The sequence below is a fragment of the Salvelinus sp. IW2-2015 genome, linkage group LG7 (genome assembly GCF_002910315.2).
Source record: "Salvelinus sp. IW2-2015 linkage group LG7, ASM291031v2, whole genome shotgun sequence".
Lineage (NCBI taxonomy): Eukaryota > Metazoa > Chordata > Actinopteri > Salmoniformes > Salmonidae > Salvelinus > Salvelinus sp. IW2-2015.
This window is the reverse complement of record NC_036847.1, coordinates 12,432,209-12,452,032: the sequence shown is the minus strand read 5'-3', so window position 1 is coordinate 12,452,032 and position 19,824 is coordinate 12,432,209. Positions and strand designations below refer to the sequence as shown.

General features: G+C 43.9%; 1 protein-coding gene across 1 annotated transcript; it reads left to right on the top strand.

Moving 5' to 3' along the window:
* The first annotated feature begins 1,969 nt into the window (after positions 1 to 1,969).
* Positions 1,970 to 19,409, top strand: LOC111966409 (cytochrome c1). Its single transcript, XM_023991014.3, has 4 exons — positions 1,970 to 2,490; positions 15,458 to 15,871; positions 16,222 to 16,330; positions 17,982 to 19,409. The coding sequence occupies exons 1-4, from the start codon at positions 2,424 to 2,426 to the stop codon at positions 17,986 to 17,988; spliced, it is 597 nt and encodes a 198-aa protein (XP_023846782.1). The 5' UTR covers positions 1,970 to 2,423; the 3' UTR covers positions 17,989 to 19,409.
* Positions 19,410 to 19,824: the final 415 nt, after the last annotated feature.

The window sequence follows — 19,824 nt, the reverse complement described above, 5'->3', positions numbered from 1 at the left end:
AAAGTCAGTAGTTAACTTGTTCTTTGAAAAATAGCATTGTATTTGTTCAAACACAATTTACTACATCAGTTTACTATGAACAGACAGCAATCGGATTGGGCGGCTGTTAGAGCCACCAACGGGTGCTTTACTATTTTTAGGTGGTGGAATTACTTTAGCTTCCTTCCTGTGTACACACACTCCTTTAGGCTTTGGTTAAAGACATGGCAAATAAGGGTGGCAATACAGTTTCCTACCATTCTCAATAGTTTCCCATCTACGTTGTCTATACCTGGTGGCTTATCATTATTGATGGATAACAATAATTGTTCCACCTCATCCACAAAAACTTGACCACATTAAAAACAGCAGTCCTTCTCTTTCATTATTACATATTCAATACACAAATAGTGCCTTCAGAAAGTATTGACACCCCTTTACTTTTTCCACATTTTGTTGCGTTACAAAGTCAGATTAAAATTGATTAAATTGTCATTTCTTTGTCAACAATCTGTACAAAATACTTTAATYTCAAAGTGGAAGAAAAAATCTAACATTTGTAAGAAGAAAAATAATAATGAAAAATAAAACACTATCTTAAATAAGTGTTCAACCCCCTATATTAATACATATTAGAATCACCTTTGGCAGCGATTACAGTAGTGAGTCTTTCTAGGTAAGTCTCTAACAGCTTTGCACACCTGGATTGTACAATATTTGCACATTATTCTTTAAATTCTTCAAGCTCTGTCAAGTTGGTTGTTGATCATTGCTAGASAGCCATTTTCAAGTCTTGCCATAGATTTTCACGTGGATTTAAGTCAAAACTGTAACTAGGCCACTCAGGAATATTCAATGACGTCTTGGTAAGCAACTAGTGTATYTTTGGCCTTGTGTTTAGGGTTATTGTCCTGATGAAAGGTGAATTTGTCTGGAAAGCAGACTGAACCAGGTTTTCCTCTATCTTGCCAATGACAAGCATTCCCATAACATGATGCAGCCACCACCATGCTTGAAAAAACTCAGTGATGTGTTATTTTGGATTTGCCCCAAACATTTTTTTGTTTGTTGCAGTTTTACTTTCGTGCCTTTCTGCAAATAGGAAGCATGCTTTGGAATATTTGTATTRTGTACAGGCTTCTTTCCATTCACTGTCAATTAGGTTAGTATTGTGGAGTAACTACAATGTTGTTGATCCATCCTCAGTTTTCTCCTATCACAGACATTAAACTCTAACTGTTTTAAAGTCACCATTGGTTAAATCTGTTTCCTTCCTCTCCGGCAACTGAGTTAGGAAGGATTCCTGTATCTCTGTAGTGACTGGGTGTATTGATACACCATGCAAAGTAATTAATGACTTCAAAATGGGATATTCAATTTTGACCCATCTACCAATAGGTGCCCTTCTTTGCGAGCCATTGGAAAACCTCCCTGGTCTTTGTGGTTGAATCTGTGTTTGAAATTCACTGCTCGACTGAGGGACCTTACAATTATCTGTATGTGTGGGGTARAGAGATGAGGTAGTCATTCAAAAATCACACTATTATTGCACACAGAGGCAATGCAACTTATTATGWGACTTGTTAAGCACATTTTTACTCCTGAACTTATTTAGGCTTGCCATAATAAATGGGTTGAACACTTATTGACTCAAGATATTTCATATTTCTTTTATTCATTTYTAAAAGTTTAGTCAAAACATTTCTCAAATGGCGTTATGCCTAGACCTAGTAGCTGAGGAATGGAATTGTTTTTCTGTTGTGCTGCATGATTATTTATTTTGTGTGGAAAGAAGGTGTCTGTTTTGAGGGTATATTTGCATGCAACTAATTGCGTACGTTTTTGTGGTGTCTACCTTGTGTGTATAAATATATTGGTGTATTTATTTATATATTTCTGTGTGTGCTGCTGGTATTGCAGGGCAGTCCGCAGTCAGCAGCTGACTGGACTGTTCAAGTAGGGAGGCAGCACCAGGGCAGAGACCACCTTACACTGCCCAGCCCCCCGCTCACCATCACACCCCCCGAAAGTACCAACACCCGTCCTCCACTCCCGACACACTCACTCTCTCTCTTTCCCTTGCCCTGTGCCTGTCTCTCTCCATTCTACCAAGTAGCCAGCCAGACCTTTTCTCTCTCTCTCTCTCGCTCTCTCGCTCTCTCTCCTYCCCTGTCGACATCCATCGAGCGTTCCACGCCTTTCTCCCTCAGCCTCCAAAGCCGTGCTGTCTGCCGTTACTGCTGCTGACCGTCCGTGTCTCTATCTACAACTGCAACAAGTTCCCTGGGACATTTTTGGAAACTTTTTCCTCAAGACATTTCTTTTTTTGCTATCTCCCTGGAGGCGCCAGTGCATGTGGTGCTGTGTGTGAAAGGGTCTAGTGTTGCTCTTTGCCCTSGGGGTCTCTGTACACCATTAACCAGAGGAGAAGACTACTTGACATCATGATCAAAGTTCAGCTGCTGCTTCTGCTGGCCCTGGTCGGCCCCCTCTGTGGCGTCGCACACGCAAGTAAGTCAACACCCAGGGCTCGAGCCCTCATGGCACACTGTGTCTTTTCTGTCTGGCCACTCTGCCTGACTTTCACACTCCCACACCACACATCTCTTATCATACTCACACACCCTTTGTCTGTTTGGCTTGTATCCTGCCGCGTCGTGAATTTGAATCTTGGGGCTGCTCTTAGTTCTTTGTCCTTCTTTCTCAAGGAAAAGTGAAAACACCTTTTTGGTTTGATTGATGTGTAGTTTATTTTGTTTTTCACAGTAGTTATTTTTTCATTTGAAATGTGTACAGCTGTGGTATTGGCCTCTTGTATTCTCCTCTAAATATAAGGTGTGCGTTTCATTTAGCAGTGAATTGCTTTGGATCATCCTGAATGGAAAAAGAAGAGCTTTGGCCGAGGGTGTTAATGTAATAAAGAGGGGCGACTGGGTGGATAGTCTGTGTCGATTCTAACAGTTCCCTCTCTCTCCCTCCCCCCACACTCCTTCCCCAAGCCTCGGTGAGGAGGAAAGTTGGATTCGGAGACACAAGGGGGAATGTGATGTAATGGTGCGAGGTCTTGTGCCTCGTGCTCATGATTTCTTGGCCGCCGACAGGGAGAAAAAGGAATATCCTTTGGAAGGCTACCAAACAGTGCTCGGGTCTGACCAAGTATACACACTGTACACGTTTATCCGAAAGCTTTACCCTCCCTATCTTTCTCTTTCCCTCTCCCACTCTCCCTTGCAAGTCCTAGGTAGGAAAGCCTTTCCCCATGGGGAGGGAGGGAGGAAAGTGAGCAGAGACAGAGTACAGAAGGGCTAGTTTGTGTGTGGGTATTAATAGAAAGTAGCTCTATATTTAAGACTGTCATATGGATGGGACCGGGAGAGAGAACACCCGGCTACGTGAGGGCTTAACAGGGAGGGCTGCTGCCTGCTGCCCCACCTCTACCGCATGTTGTTAGACTGCCATGGCCCACCGCCCCCTCCACATTTACCCATCTTTGGCAGGGTATCAAGCTTTACCAGCCCCCCTCAACCCCACTCCGGCCGCCCCCTCCTCTCCTACATTCCCCCTACTCCCAGTTGATGAGTCTAGGGCCGCGCAGTTGAGGGGGGTTTATTTTTAAACGGCAACCTTTACCGACCAGACGCAGCCCTTTTCACGAAGGCCCATTTGGAAGAGCGTTAACTCTTAAAGATGCTCCTCTCTGCTCCACGCCCTGACAATTAAAATAAAAATAACATGAATCAAATAAGTAGAAAAACCTGCACATGCTCCGAAAAGAGCCTGTTGATTCTTTTTACCCAGTTGACTCCCTATGCATTCCTCTCCCAAGCCCCTCCTGGCTCAAAATGAGCTTTGTCAGAGCCGCTCGCCTTTAAAAGACTCACTCCAGCACATCTGGCTACAGATCCGGGTCAGTGCCCTCTGTCCATGCCTGCTTGTAAAGTGATTCAAGTGTGCCCTCACACACCACACACAGTGCATTCGGAAAGTATTCAGACCCCTTGACTGTTTCCAAATGTTGTTACGTTACAGCCTTAATCTAAAATCAATTAAATACATTTTTATCTTCATCAATCTACACTCAATACCCCATCATGACAAAGCGAAAACAGGTTTTTAGACATTTTTGCACATAAATAAAAACAGATACCTTATTTACGTAAGTATTCAGACCCTTTGCTTTGAGACTCAAAATTGAGCTCAGGTGCATCCTGTTTCCATTGATCATCCTTGAGATGTTTTTACAATTTGATTGGAGTCAACCTGTGGTAAATTCAATTGATTGGACATGATTTGGAAAGGCACACACCTGTCTATATAAGGTCCCACAGTCGACAGTGCATGTCAGAGTAAAAACTAAGCCATGAGGTTGAAGGAATTGTGTGTAGAGCTCCGAGACAGGATTTTGTCGAGGCACAGATCTGGGGAAGCGTACCAAAAAATTTCTGCAGCATTGAAGGTCCCCAAGAATACAGTGGCCTTCATCATTCTTAAATGGAAGAAGTTTGGAACCACCAAGACTCTTCCTAGAGCTGGCCACCTTGCCAAATTGAGCAATCAGGGGAGAAGGGCCTTGGTCAGGGAGGTGACCAAGAAGCCGATGGTCACTCTGACAGAGCTCCAGAGTTCCTCTGTGGAGATGGGAGAACCTTCTAGAAGGACAACCATCTCTGGTGCACTCCACCAATCAGTCCTTGATGCAGTGGTGTAAAGTACTTAAGTAGAAAAACTTTAAAGTATGGGGCATCTGTACTTTATTTTACTGTTTTATATTTTTGACAACTTTTAGTATTACTTCACTACATTCTTAAAGAAAATAATGTGCTTTTTACTCACTACTTTTTCCTTGACACCCAAGAGAATACTTGGTCATCTCTATTGCCTCTGATCTGGCGGACTCACTAAAAACAAATGCATCGTTTGTAAATTATGTCTGAGTGTTGGAATGTGCCCCTGGCTATCAATACATTTTAAAAACAAGAAAATGGTTCCGTCTGCTTTGCTTAATATAAGGAATTTGAAAGTATTTATACTTTTACTTTTGACACTTAAGTATATTTAGAACCGAATACTTTTAGACTTTTACTCAAATAGTATTTTACTGGGTGACTTTTACTTTTACTTGAGTAACTTTCTATTAAGGTATCTATACTTTTACTCAAGTATGGCAATTGCGTACTTTTTCCACCACTGCCTTTATGGTAGAATGGCCAGACGGAWGCCACTCCTCGGTGAAAGGCACATGACGGCCCACTTGGAGTTAACCAAGAGGCACCTAATGAACTGACTATGAGAAAGAAGATTCTCTGGTCTAATGAAACCAAGATTGAACTCCTTGGACTGAATGCCAAGCGTCACATCTGGAGGAAACCTGGAACCATACCTACGGAGAAGCATGGTGGTGGCAGCTTCATGCTGCGTGGATGTTTTTCAGCGACAGGGACTGGGAAMAKTAGTCAGGATCGAGGGAAAGAGCAAAGTACGGAGAGATCCTTGATGAAATCCTGCTCCAGAACACTCAGGACCTCAGACTGGGGCCAAGGTCACCTTCCAATAGGACAACAACCCTAAGCACACAGCCAAGACAGSGCAGGAGTGGCTTCGGGCCAAGTCTCTGAATGTCCTTGAGTGGCCCAGCCAGAGCCCGGACTTGAACCCAATCGAACATCTCTSGAGAGACCTGAAAGTAGCTGTGCAGTGACGCTCCCTATCCAACCTGACAGCGCTTGAGAGGATCTGCAGAGAAGAATGGGAGAAACAGGTGTGTTAAGGTTGTAAAATCAAATCAAATTTTATTGGTCACATACACATGGTTAGTAGATGTTAATGCAAGTGTAGCGAAATGCTTGTGCTTCTAGTTCCGAATGTGCAGTAATATCTAACAAGTAATCTAACAAATTCACAATGACTAGCTTATACACACAAATGTAAAGGGATGAATAGGAATATGTACATGTAAATATATGGACGAGTGATGACCGTGCGGCATAGGCAAGATGCAGTAGATGCTATAGAATACAGTATATACCTATGAGATGAGTAATGTAGGATATGTAGACATTATTAAAGTGCCGTTATTTAAAGTGACTAGTGATACCTTTTATTAAATCTATTTATTAAATGTATTAAAGTGGCCAGAGATTTGAGTCTGTATGTTGACTGCAGCCACTCTGTTAGTGATGGCTGTTTAACAGTCTGATGGCCTTGAGATAGAAGCTGTTTTTTAGTCTCTCGGTCCCAGTTTCGATGAACCTGTACTGACCTCGCCTTTTGGATGATAGCGGGGTGAACAGGCAGTGGCTCGGGTGGTTGTTGTCCTTGATGATCTTTTTGGCCTTCCTGTGACATCGGGTGCTGTAGGTGTCCTGGAGGGCAGGTAGTTTGTCCCCGGTGAGGCGTTGTACAGACCGCACTACCCTCTGGAGAGCCTTGTGGTTGTGGGCGGAGCAGTTGCCGTACCAGGCGGTGATACAGCCCGACAAGATGCTCTTGTGTTTTAGGTGATAAGTCAAAATTCTTCAGCCTCCTGAGTTTGAAGAGGAGCTGTTGTGCCTTCTTCACCARYCTGTCTGTGTGGGTGGACCGTTTCAGTTTGRCCGTGATGTGTACGCCGAGGAACTTAACTTTCCACCTTCTCCACTACTGTCCCGTCGATGTGGATGGGGGGATGCTCCCTCCGCTGTTTCCTGAAGTCCACGATCYTCTTCTTTGTTTTGTTGATGTTGAGTGAGAGGTTATTTTCCTGACACCTCCGAGGGCCCTCACCACCTCCCTGTAGGCCGTCTCGTTGTTGTTGGTAATCAAGCCTACCACTGTAGCGTCATCTGCAAATTTGATGATTTGAGTTGGAGGCGTGCATGGCKACGCAGTCGTGGGTGAACAGGGAGTACAGGAGAGGGCTGAGAACACACCCTTATGGGGCCCCAGTGTTGAGGATCAGCGGGGTGGAGATGTTGTTTCCTACCTTCACCACCAGGGGGCGGCCTGGACCCAGTTGCACAGGGCAGGATCAAGACTCAGGGTCTCAAGCTTAATGATGAGTTTGGAGGGTACTATGGTGTTAAATGCTGAGCTGTATTTAATGAACAGCATTCTTACATAGGTATTCCTCTTGTCCAGATGGGATAGGGCAGTGTGCAGTGTGATGGCGATTGCGTGGTTTGTGGACCTATTTGGGCGGTAAACAAATTGGAGTGGATCTAGGGTATCAGGTAGGGTGGAGGTGATATGATCCTTGACTAGTCTCTCAAAGCACTTCATGATGACAGAAGTGAGTGCTACGGGGCGYTAGTCATTTAGTTCAGTTACCTTAGCTTTCTTGGAGACAGTAACAATGGTGYACATCTTGAAGCATGTGGGAACAGCAGACTGGCATAGGGATTGATTGAATATGTCCGTAAACACACCAGCCAGCTGGTCTGCGCATGCTCTGTGGACGCGGCTAGGGATGCTGTCTGGCCCGGCAGCCTTGCGAGGGTTAACACGTTTAAATGTTTTACTCATGTTGGCCACGGAGAAGGAGAGCCCACAGGCTTTGGTAGCGGGCCGTCAGTGGCACGGTATTGTCCTCAAAGCGAACAAAGAAGTTATTTAATTTGTCTGGGAGCAAGACGTCAATGTCCGCGACGGGGCTAGTTTTCTTTTTGTAATCCGTGATTGACTGTAGACCCTGRCACATACYTCTAGTGTTTGAGCCGTGGAATTGTGACCCTACTTTGTCTCTATACTGACGCTTTGCTTGTTTGATTGCCTTGCGGAGGGAATAGCTACACTGTTTGTATTCGGTCATGTTTCCAGTCGCCTTGCCATGATTATAAGCGGTGGTTCGCGCTTTCAGTTTTTCGCGAATGCTGCCATCAATCCACTGTTTCTGGTTAGAGAAGGTTTTAATAGTAACAGTGGGTACACCATCACCGATGCACTTGCTAATAAATTGGCTCACCGAGTCAGCGTATGCATCAATGTTATTGTCTGAGGCTTCCTGGAACATATCCCAGTCCACGTGATGGAAGCAATCTTGAAGCGTGGAATCCGATTAGTCAGACCAGCATTGGATAGATCTGAGCACGGGCGTTTCCTGTTTTAGTTTCTGTCTATAGGCTGGGAGCAACAAAATGGAGTCATGGTCAGATTTGCCGAGGGTAGGCGAGGGCTTTCTATGCATCGCGCAAGTTAGAGTAGCAATGGTCCAGAATGCTACCAGCTTGTGTCACGCATTCAATATGCTGATAGAATTTAGGAAGCCTTGTTCTCAGATTAACTTTGTTAAAATCCCCAGCTACAATAAATGCASCCTCAGGATATATGGTTTCCAGTTAACATAGAAGTTCTTTCAGGGCCGTCGTGGTTTCTGCTTGGGGGGGATATACACGGCTGTGACTATAATCTAACAGAATTCCCTTGGTAGATAATGCGATCGGCATTTGATTGTAAGGAATTCTAGGTCAGGTGAACAAAAGGACTTGAGTTCCTGTATGTTGTTATGATTACACCATGAGTCGTTAATCATAAGGCATACACCCCCGCACATRTTCTTACCAGAGAGATGTTTGTTTCTGTCACCGCGATGTGCGAAGAATCCGGGTGGCTGRACCGACTCTGACAACATATCCCGAGTGAGCCATGTTTCCATGAAACAGAYAATGTTATAATCGCTGATGTCTCTCTGGAAGGCAACTCGTGCACTAATTTCGTTCACCTTGTTGTCTAGAGATTAGACATTGGCGAGTAACATGCTCGGAAGCGGTGGATGGTGTGCTCGCCTTCTAAGTCTGACCAATAGGCCGCTCCGTCTGCCTCTCCTGCGGCGACGACGTTGTTTTGGGTCGGCCTCTGGGATAAGATTCCATGTCCAGGGTGGAGGTCCGAGCAAAGGATCCGCTTCGGGAAAGTCGTATTCCTGGTCGTAAAGTTAYTAAGTTGACGTCGCTTTTATATKCAATAGTTCTTCCCGGCTGTATGTAATAACACTTGAGATTTTCTGGGCTAACAATGTAAGAAATAATACATAAAAAAACAAATTACTGCATAGTTTCCTAAGGACCTGAAGCGAGGCGACTATCTCTGTCYGTGCCATCATGCGTCATTCCCAAGAAGACCCGAGGCTGTAACCGCGGCCAGAGGTACTTCAACAAAGTACTGAGTAAAGGGTCTGAATACTTATGTAAATGTGATATTTCAGTTTTTATTTGTAATAAATGTGCAAAAAATGTCTTAACTTGTTTTTACTTTGTCATTATGGGGCATTGTTTGTAGATTGATGAGGGAAAAAACAACAATTTAATCAATTTTAGAATAAGGCTGTAACATAACAAAAGGTGGAAAAAGTAAAGTGGTCTGAATACTTTCCGAATGCACTGTATGAGACGTGGGCTGTAAAATCAACTCAGGAAAGCATCTCTTACGGCACCAGCGTGCCTTTTTTAAGCTATCAAAAGTTTCAAGTTTGAAGTTGTAGGCTTGCCTGTTTTATGCCAAATCTGTGTGGAGAGAAAATACAGATCTGTTTGAGTCAGCCAAGGTGGAGGCTATTTTAGCTTGTGAACGCAGTAGCCCCAGACAGAGGTGTAGTTTGGTGTGGCAGGCACTGACAGAGAGGGTAATTCAGTCCAGCCATTAGGCCAAGGGGGCACCTCCACAACATAGCCAAACCAAGGGCTTGTGTGTCTACACTGTCAGCATGAACATGAATGTCTCACTCCTCTTACACCTACACCACAGGCCCAGACACAGTGAAGAGAAGAAAGAAAAAAACARATGACTGCATAGAAACTTATAAAACAGTGAACTGATGGTATCATTAATAATGTGTTTCTGGACTTTAACTTGATATATTTCTTGTGGCTCCTTTTAAGCCATCTCAATTCACATTGCTGTATTTATTATATGCAACTTTTCAGGGAAGTTAGGAACCAATACACACAGGCAGTTAGGAAAGCCATGACTAGCTTTTTCAAACAAATGTGCATCCTGAAGCACAAACTCCCAAAAGTTCTGGGACACTAAAGTCCATGGAGAATAAGAGCAGCACCTCCCAGCTGCCCACTGCACTGAGGCTAGGATACACTGTCACCATTGATAAATCTATTATAATCGAGAATTTCAATAAGCATTTTTTTATTTTTCAACGGCTGGCCATGCTTTCCACCTGGCTACCCCAACCCCGGTCAACAGCTCRSCKCCCCCCCCCCCCCKCAGCKACTTGCCCAABCCTCCCCCATTTCTCCTTCACCCAAATCCAGATAGCTGATGTTCTTAAAGAGCTGCAAAATCTGGACCCCTACATATCAGCTGGGCTAGACAATATGGACCCTCTCTTTTTAAAATTATCCGCCACAATTGTTGCAACCCCTATTACTAGCCTGTTCAACCTCTCTTTCGTATCGTCTGAGATTCCCATAGATTGGAAAGCCTGCCGCGGTCATCCCCCTCTTCAAAGGGGGAGACACTCTAGACCCAAACTGTTACAGACCTATATCTATCCTACCCTGCCTTTCCAAGGTCTTCGAAATCCAAGTTAACAAACAGATCACCGGCCATTTCGTATCCCACCGTACCTTCTCCGCTGTGCAATATGGTTTCCGAGCTGGTCATGGGTGCACCTCAGCCACGCTCAAGGTCCTAAACAATATCATAACCGCCATCGATTAAAAGACAATACTGTGCAGCCGTATTCATCGACCTGGCCAAGGCTTTCGACTCTGTCCATCACCGCAATCTTATCGGCAGACTCAACAGCCTTGGGTTCTCAAATGACTGCCTCACCTGGTTCACCAACTACTTCTCAGACAGAGTTCAGTGTGTCAAARCGGAGGGCCTGTTGTCCGGACCTCTGGCAGTCTCTATGGGGGTGCCACAGGGTTCAATTCTCGGGCCGACTCTTTTCTCTGAATACATCAATTATGTCGCTCTTGCTGCTGGTGATTCTCTGATCCACCTCTACGCAGACAACACCATTCTGTATACTTCTTTCTTTGGACACTTAACTAACCTCCAGACGAGCTTTAATGCCATACAACACTCCTTCCGTGGCCTCCAACTGCTCTTAAATGCAAGTAAAACTAAATGCATGCTCTTCAACCGATCGCTACCCGCCTGCCCGTCTAGCATCACTACTCTGGACGGTTCTGACTTAGAATATGTGGACAACTACAAATACCTAGGTGTCTGGTTAGACTGTAAACTCTCCTTCCAGACTCACATTAAGCATCTCCAATCCAAAATGAAATCTAGAATCGGCTTCCTATTTCGCAACAATGCCTCCTTCACTCATGATGCCAAATATACCCTCGTAAAACTGACTATCCTACCGATCCTTGACTTCGGCGATGTCATTTATAAAATAGCCTCCAACACTCTACTCAGCAAATTGGAGGCAGTCTATCACAGTGCCATCCGTTTTGTCACCAAAGCCCATATACTACCCACCACTGTGACCTGTATGCTCTCGTTGGCTGGCCCTCGCTTCATATTCGTCGCCAAACCCACTGGCTCCAGGTCATCTATAAGTCTTTGCTAGGTAAAGCCCCGCCTTATCTCAGCTCACTGGTCACCATAGCAGCACCCACCCGTAGCACGCGCTCCAGCAGGTATATTTCACTGGTCATCCCCAAAGCCAACTCCTCCTTTGGCCGCTTTCCTTCCAGTTCTCTGCTGCCAATGACTGGAACGAATTGCAAAAATAACTGAAGCTGGAGACTTATATCTCCCTCACTAACTTTAAGCATCAGCTGTCAGAGAAGCTTACAGATCATTGCACCTGTACATAGCCCATCTGTAATTAGCCCACCCAACTACCTCATCCCCATATTGTTATTTATTTTGCTCCTTTGCACCCCGGCATCTCTACTTGCACATTTAACTTCTGCACATCTATCACTCCAGTGTTTAATTGCTTAATTGTAATTATTTCGCCACTATGGCCTATTTATTGCCTTACCTCCCTAATCGTACTTCATTTGCACACACTGTATATATACTTTTTTATTGTGTTATTGACTGTACGTTTGTTTATTCCATGTGTAACTCTGTGTTGTTTGTGTCGTACTGCTTTGCTTTATCTTGGCCAGGTCGCAGTTGTAAATGAGAACTTGTTCTCAACTGGCCTACCTGGTTAAATCCAAATAAAWAAAAWWAAATAAAGAATTCCTATTAGCTGCTGCCAAGAGGAGGGAGAAAAGGGGGGGTTAACTTAATGTACTGTTAAAGTTGACTTAATAATAGATTCATGAGTTTCACTGGATTTATCGCTATATTTGTTTTGGACTCAATATTTTGCAGCAGTCAGCTTGAGAGATATATTGGTGATATTTAGCCTATATATTTTTTAAGTTCACAGGATATACGTCTTGATAGAAGTCTTGTGCCCTTGGTGGCCTCAGTTATGTTGTCCAGAAGAGGACTGTTCAACGTCTATTTTTTATTTAGATTCGGTTGAGTTGTCAACTAACGCGAATTCAACGTGAAATCAACAAAAATGTCACCATGTCATTGGATTGAGATTAAAGGTTGGCTGAACAAAAATACTAAATCTCCTTATGTTGATGACTTTTTGCAAATCCAATAAGTTTTCCACGATTCAGCGTCATCACCTTGATTTTTTCTGTTTTAAATAATGTAGAAACAACGTTGATTCAACCAGTTTTTGCCTAGTGGGATATCTCTACTCGAGGAAAAAAACATGGCCTGTATGTGGACACTTTTGCGTCTAAGATAAGAGCCAGTGGGAATATTCCACTCTGTGTATCAGACCTCTCCCACTCAACTCAAAGTGCAACTCCTACGGTTAGCATGGGAGGCCAGTGGTTCTGGGTATGCCATACCGTGATGAGATGGGATGGGAGGATACCTCCCCAGCTAAGGAACAACATTCTTTGGCTCTGGGACCATAGCAGACACACTCCCTCATACATCTGCAGATGGGCCCTACCTGTCTACAGACAGCTTAGCACAGGCCTATCTCCCCCTAAACTTACACACACACATGCAACACACACACACACACACAGAGACACACACAGACACATGGGGGACCCTCAGTGGCAGCTGATAGTGATGGATCTGTCCTGCTATCTCTCCCTCTCTCACAATGTATATTTTTCTCTCTCCCCCTCTCTGTTGTTCTCCCTCACGATGCCATAACTGTCCGACAGGCAGGATCCCGACCCAATACGGGCCCCACCGCTTCTCCCGGCGCTTTGCTGTATTCTGTCACTCTCTGACTTTTCACTCTCGCCCATTTGCCTGTTTGCCTGCCTTTTATGGTCCCCCCCTCCTCCCCAAGGATCGTGTTTGAGAGAAATTTTAAAGCAGGGTCATCGAGACAGACTTTTACTGCTCAGCGGTGATTTAGGGAGCTGATGATACACACACACACACACACACACACACACACTGAAACTCAAGCATTCACACACCAGTTGAGGCTGGTGGGAGGAGCTATAGGAGGACAGGCTCATTGTAATGGCTGGAATAGAATAGGTGGAACAGCGTCAAACATTTGGTTTTCATATGTTTGATACCGTTCCATTAATTCCATTCCAGCCATTACAATGAGCCTGTCCTCCTATAGCTCCTCCCACCAGCCTCCTCTGTCACACACACATCTGCTCTGAGGTCAGGCTATAATGGGACATTAAACCTGAGACAGACTGTGGAACTAGGCCCCTGTTCATGGAACAGGATGAGTGAGAGAGTGAATAAATGAAAGTGGCTGCCGCTGGGCTCTATATTGTTCCGGCTTCAATCAACCCTTTTAGACCGCTCTTGCTCCCTCTCCGCCTCGCCCCGCTCTCCTCTTGCAGAGCTAACGTTACAGCATTCCCAAAATCTTTATCAGGAGCAACTTCATTCATGGGGTGGAGGCAGGGCAGGGAGAAGATGGGGAGAAGAGAGAGAGAGAGAAAGAGAAGCATAGTGGTAAGGAGGAGGGAGAGAGAGGGAGACAGGGCAACAATCCTGTTCTCTTACTCACTAGCACAGCTGTATTAGCCAGCACAGTTGGAAGGAAATAGTACTTAGAGCTTATTATGAGCAGCGGACATAATGGCACTTTATCATCAGACTTTCCAAACAAACAGCAAAGTCGTTGGAGAACAAACATTTTGTTATATTTGAACTTGCTTGTTGCTAATGAGAATGTGAGCAAATAGGTGACTAAGAATAATGGGGCAGTTGCGGGACAATGAGAGAGAGAGAGTCAGTTATTTTGAACCTCGTAAAGCATTCTCTATTGTAAAGGGTTTTGAAGAATCACTGGAAAACGGCAAAGAAATTGTCAGGTTCTAAGTTTAGACAGATCGGAGTTCAGAGAACTTTCATATTGCAGATTTGAAAGGGCAAAGAGTACTCTCAGGAAAAAGGAGAGACTGCAGCAGAACATGTTGCAAGTTTTTGCAGGTTTACCATAATTTCAGTCCTCCACTAAAATGGACTTCTACTTAATAATTTTGAAGCTGCGCTGTCCACGCAAGTTGTGGTCTGGAAGGGAACAGACACAGATAGGACTTGATTTGTAGAGTGCTACAGTAAGGTCTCACTCAGCTTCTACTTTGCGGTCCAACGCTTTGAACAAAGAGGCTATTCTTATTACAAGTGGGTTCATACAATTATAGGATAGATTATAGTACATTTCACTACAAGCATTGACATTCCACTGAGCTCAGCTCAAAGAGCTTCCTTTCCAACTGTTATTGCCATCCAAAAATGGCCAGATGAGAGGATTTTTATTTAGGTTGAGATCGTGCAGATCTTTGGTCTCTCTGGTAACATCACAAACAACTAATTCCAACACATCCGAGTAATTTGGATCCCGTTTTCTCAAGCAATGCGCAACAACTGCTAAGCACCTACTGTAGTTGTGTTGTTTTATACTGAATTGTCCATTGTTTCTTACCCCTATTGGTGTTTTAATGGTATGCCCTCATCTGCTGACTTCCTGCTGTCCCCATCCAGGGCCTGTTAAGGTGGAGACTCCATGAACAGCAAATGAGGCAGAGGGTGTGGCATGCTAGTGCGCAAACACGGCCCAAGACAGGATGGAGAGGGGTGGGTGGGACTGGGGAGGAGGGAGGGAGGACCAATGTTTGTTCAGTCATGGGATGTGGCAGTCATGTTCTCACTGCTACTGATGAGTCAAGCCTTAGGCTGGGAGAGAAAACTACTGGGAACATAATGTCAAGGAAGAATGTTAATATTCACGTAGTTTTTCTCTCAAATTATTTCACCATGCCTTTGCAATGAGGGACTTTCCAACCGTCATTCTCTCTTTCCAGCTACTACATTTCAAAACTATTGTGAAATGACAGAGAAACCAAATGGTGAATAGGACTCCACGAGCTGTTGTTTAGGATATTAACATCACATTCAAAAATAAATGATCATGTACAGTATGTCATCAACAAATGTAGTCTCTCTCTTCAGCGTGTGTGAATATTGTTAATTTGCCTCTACCAATCTCTGATCTCTCTTTGCCTCTCGTCAGGCACACTGGTGACACCAGTAAAGCTGGTGACAGATTCCCCTGCTGTTCCCGAGGCCACCGAGTCCCTCAAAGAGGAAGATCCCATAGTCACCCATGCCCCTTCGGCTGAACCCGAGGCTGCGGCCGAGGATGTCGTAACGGACACCCCTGCCGCCGAGGATGTCGTAACGAACACCCCTGCGGCCGAGGATGTCGTAACGGACACCCCTGCCGGAGAAGAAACCGCCGCTACTGAGGCTGCTGCCACGGAGGTCGCTCCTGTGGAGACCGAAGCCCCTGCCACTGAAGCTGCCAAGCAGGAGGCGGCCACAACTAACGCCCCTGCCATCATCACCGAGGCCCCGGCGGAGCCCGAAGCCGAGGCCACGACAGCTGCAGAGGCTAAGGAGGAGGTGGAGGTGGAGGAACCAGAGGGTAAGGACTGAGGATCTCAGGACAGGAGGTATCTGTAATTAGATAGATATAGAGAGACCATGAAACTGAGGAAACCCTCCCAATGCTACAGTCTGTCTGCTCCCATATAGGGGAATAAAATAGAGGCCAATGATATGTAGAGCACAAGACACCATGAGATTGCTTTGCCCCATTCTCCCTTAATTTTTATTATTTCCTTTCAGTTGATTTTGTCTTTGTTCTGTATTTCCCTCTTTACATCTATCTTTTCCTTCTCTCGGTTTCCTTCCTGTTCTTTCACCTAACGTGTTGTTGTGTCCCTATTGAGGTCAGTCTGGTGGAGTAACTCAGCCTTTGTGTTCCTTCCACAGAGGGTATGGGCTCTGGACAAGTGGTTGGTATTGGGATTGGTGCATTGGTGGCAGTGATCGTTGTCATCGCCGTGGTGATCGCCGTGGTGAGGAGAATGGGCAAATACTCGTAAGTACCTCCAAGGGATGCACATATGGAACTAGATTGAGTGCAGGCATGCACGTGCACGCATACACAGTGTGCATGTCCTGTTTGCCTTGTCATGATCTTAGTAGAGGACTAATAATGCTGTAGAAGCATGAAGCTACCATAAAACCATGCATAATACTCTTATATTTCCACAACTTACGCATGCAGATACATAAAAATGGTATCCRGAGTTCATCTGCCTCTGGGGAAGTAGATAAAGGGCCAAACTATCCCTTTAAGCCACAATGGTGAAATTGGTGTACGGGTTGTTACGAAGAATGTGTTTTAATAGGTAAGACACAACCTGCATCACTTTTCAACCATAACTGGTCCTCTGAACATAATATATTTGAATCAAAGATTCAATTAGAAGTGTCTGAATTCCTTTGAAAAGGAAGTTGTATTTATGAACTTTTTAAATGGGAACAAGAAGCATGTTCCAACAGAGCGCTGCTGTACTCTCTACATCACCTCTTCCTCTGAGAATGCTGTCATGTCTGGGGATGTGCTTGCCTGCTAACGGGGAGCGTTTTCTATGCCATAGGGCTGCTGCTGCTGCTGCTGCTGCTGCTGCTAAGAAAAGGGCTGCCAAAAAAAGGAGCATCTTGGTTTCTATAATTCTCTCTTTGATTGTTTCCCAGTTAACCATCTTAACCCCCTGACTCTCCATGGTCCAACGTCACAGACACATAACAAAGGRTGCATCCCAAATGGCACCCTATTCCCTGCACTACTTTCAAAAGTAGTGCACTATAAAGGAAATAGGATATAATTTGGGATGTAGACAAACTGTCCGTCAGACAAACTGTCCGACAGGCTGTTAGTTACTTCTCCTCTCTAAGACAACCACTCATGGGCCCATGAGCCATCAGGTATTGTTCATTCACTGAAACAGGTGGCTCTATTTGAGATGAAATGTCAGCGCAACACCTCATGTATTAAGGTAGTAGGTCCATTTGACAAATGGTTTCCCAGCTGTGGTGGCAGAATTTTCCACAACACAGCCGTTTGGCTTTACATCGTCAGTTTCCGATTGATTATGTTGCCAATGTCAATCACATATTGGTCTGAAACGGAGTAGCAATTCAAGGCTGTCCTCTTGAATGTTCTATCTCGATAAATAATTCAAAGATATTTGTTGTTGTCGTTGGTCCATTTTGAAACGCTTTGTATGAATTGACTAGATATGGAATTTCATACATTTTACTTTCACAAATTCCATGATTTCAAGTCTGTTTCTCCTTATTTAAAACCATTCAAAACAAATGATATCCTTATCCCAGGCCCAAAATGTCTGTACAGTGTCCATAACCAAGATAACACCCAGTATATTGAGGTGTGTGAATTAATTAAATTACATGAATCCATGCTTTTATTTCCTCGTTTTGGGGTCAATGGAGACTCCTTATATTTATGAATGATGACATTTCATTAAAAACTACAGTATCTACTAAAAGTAATGTTCTGTATGTGCTGTTATCTTTAAAATCATAAATCAAGTATGTTTTTTTATTTTCCAATCCATCTTCTACAATCATCGACTGACATTTTTATGAGGCATAACCAGATGTTTATGTGTGTTGGCCTGTTTGTCTTACTCTCTCGTTCTTCTTCTCGCTTCATCCCTCAGCCCCTGAGGAGAAAGGCTGCAAGACAGGAAGTCCCCAAAACGTTCTGGCAATTCTGATCTATGTAATTTCCTGTCATTAAACAAGCATTCTACCAGCACTCTAACTTAACCAGGATCTTGGACTGTTGACAAAAGGAGGGGATGGTGTGTGGGGGAGGATGTTTGCCCACCTCTCCTCTTCTCCCCCAACCCCAAGACATAGCCATTGACATCAACGGTCCTGTACAACCACACAGCAACCCCGCCATACCAACAACCAAACTGAAAAAAGGTTGCCCACAGGATGTCACATTGAAATTCAGGTTCTTTCATTTGGATTTGTAAAAATAAGTAAGGGATTATCTCACTTGTGGTAGAAAACGCTCTCTCATATGCAAGGGTGTGTACATTAACACAGATGTGCATTTGAGTTGGTGAAGAGGACCTATACAAGACAAAATGGGAATATGGAAAAAAGGAGATGGGAGAGAATGTTGTGAATTCCATAGGGTGTATATACCATGCAAAGGGACTATAGTTATTACTTTATCATATGTTGCAGTTGCTCACTATAGCATTCAGTATATGGAACATTGCAAAGCAGCCAAAAGCTGTTGTGGCCAATGGACCTAACTGAAAATCCCTTTGAAAAACCAACCACATTAGCATTTTGTCACCTTAACACCTAGCCAATGAGTTCCTCACTACAGAAATGTTCCAACAACTATATGAAGCACTGTATGCAGAAGTTGTTTTGACATTGTGCTCATGTTCTGAGGGTTAGCGAGGGGCTAATTAAAAGACGGCTCATTTGCAAGTGTAACGTGACATTCTGCCAGCTTTAACACTGACATAAAAACCTAGTACATATCTGTGAAATTTAGCAGAAGGGTTTGTGCCACTGTCTCTGGTATTCCCTGGATAGTTTGGAGATGTTACTGTTGAAGTACATTAATATGAATTGACTGTACTTTAACTGCCACCCATTCCAATAGGACAGTTTTGACGACTTCGGGTTTCACCAAAAAATGTGTTCCATGTACAGGTAGTGGTTATCAGCCCCCATTCTGCTAGCATTGTCTTTTATAATGTATCCACCGTACTTCTGCTTACTTTAGTTGGGATAGAGTATACCAAGCAAAAATACACACACATTTTCTTCATAATCGTTAGTAGTCATTAATGGGTGTAAAAATCATTGTCTCAACTTAGCTCCGCTTGCTTTAAGAACTCAGTTAATAAGTGCACTGAATGAGTGATGATAATTGTTTAATGAATCCGCTTTAGACACTGCAATCGTTTGCGACGACATTTGTTTTCTGCTTTTGCTCCATATTATCAACTCTAGGTCTTTAATTTTACTGTCTGATTTCTTCAAGTCTTTTATTTAATTGCAGTGTGTTTGTTCATACTGTTTCAATAAAAAAGTGAAAACACTCCACAAATATACACTGACTTACYACTGTTTTTTTTTTAAAGTGTGCATTGGTAGAATTGAAATGTTGTATTGTCTTTGTTGCTCCTTTGTTTCTTAGCTGTTGCTTATCAAATTTGTTTCCATGACACTTTCTAAAGTAAAAAAATTCACAAGTAACTCCCTAGAATGTCGAACACCAAATAAGTAGTGGTGAAACAGCAAGGAATTAATTAGCTCATGACACTGCGATTTTTACCTCAAACTGTTTCCCACATACTTTAGTGTAAAAGTAGCACACACCACTACCCAGCTTGCAGAAGTCGGCGGCGAAAGCTGATTGGTCCAGTCAGGTAATGCACAAAATTACAACACTGCTCCAGTGAATCAAGACAAACAACAGTCAAATGCAGTCCCCGGGGGGGTTGTATGGGTTGCTTGAGACCGTTG

Excerpts from the sequence above, each read along its gene's own strand:
- LOC111966409 (XM_023991014.3), top strand. The coding sequence starts at position 2,424 with ATGATCAAAGTTCAGCTGCTGCTTCTGCTGGCCCTGGTCGGCCCCCTC. Across the intron at positions 2,491-15,457 it reads CTGTGGCGTCGCACACGCAA|GCACACTGGTGACACCAGTA; the intron begins GTAAGTCAACAC and ends GCCTCTCGTCAG. Across the intron at positions 15,872-16,221 it reads GGAGGTGGAGGAACCAGAGG|AGGGTATGGGCTCTGGACAA; the intron begins GTAAGGACTGAG and ends TTCCTTCCACAG.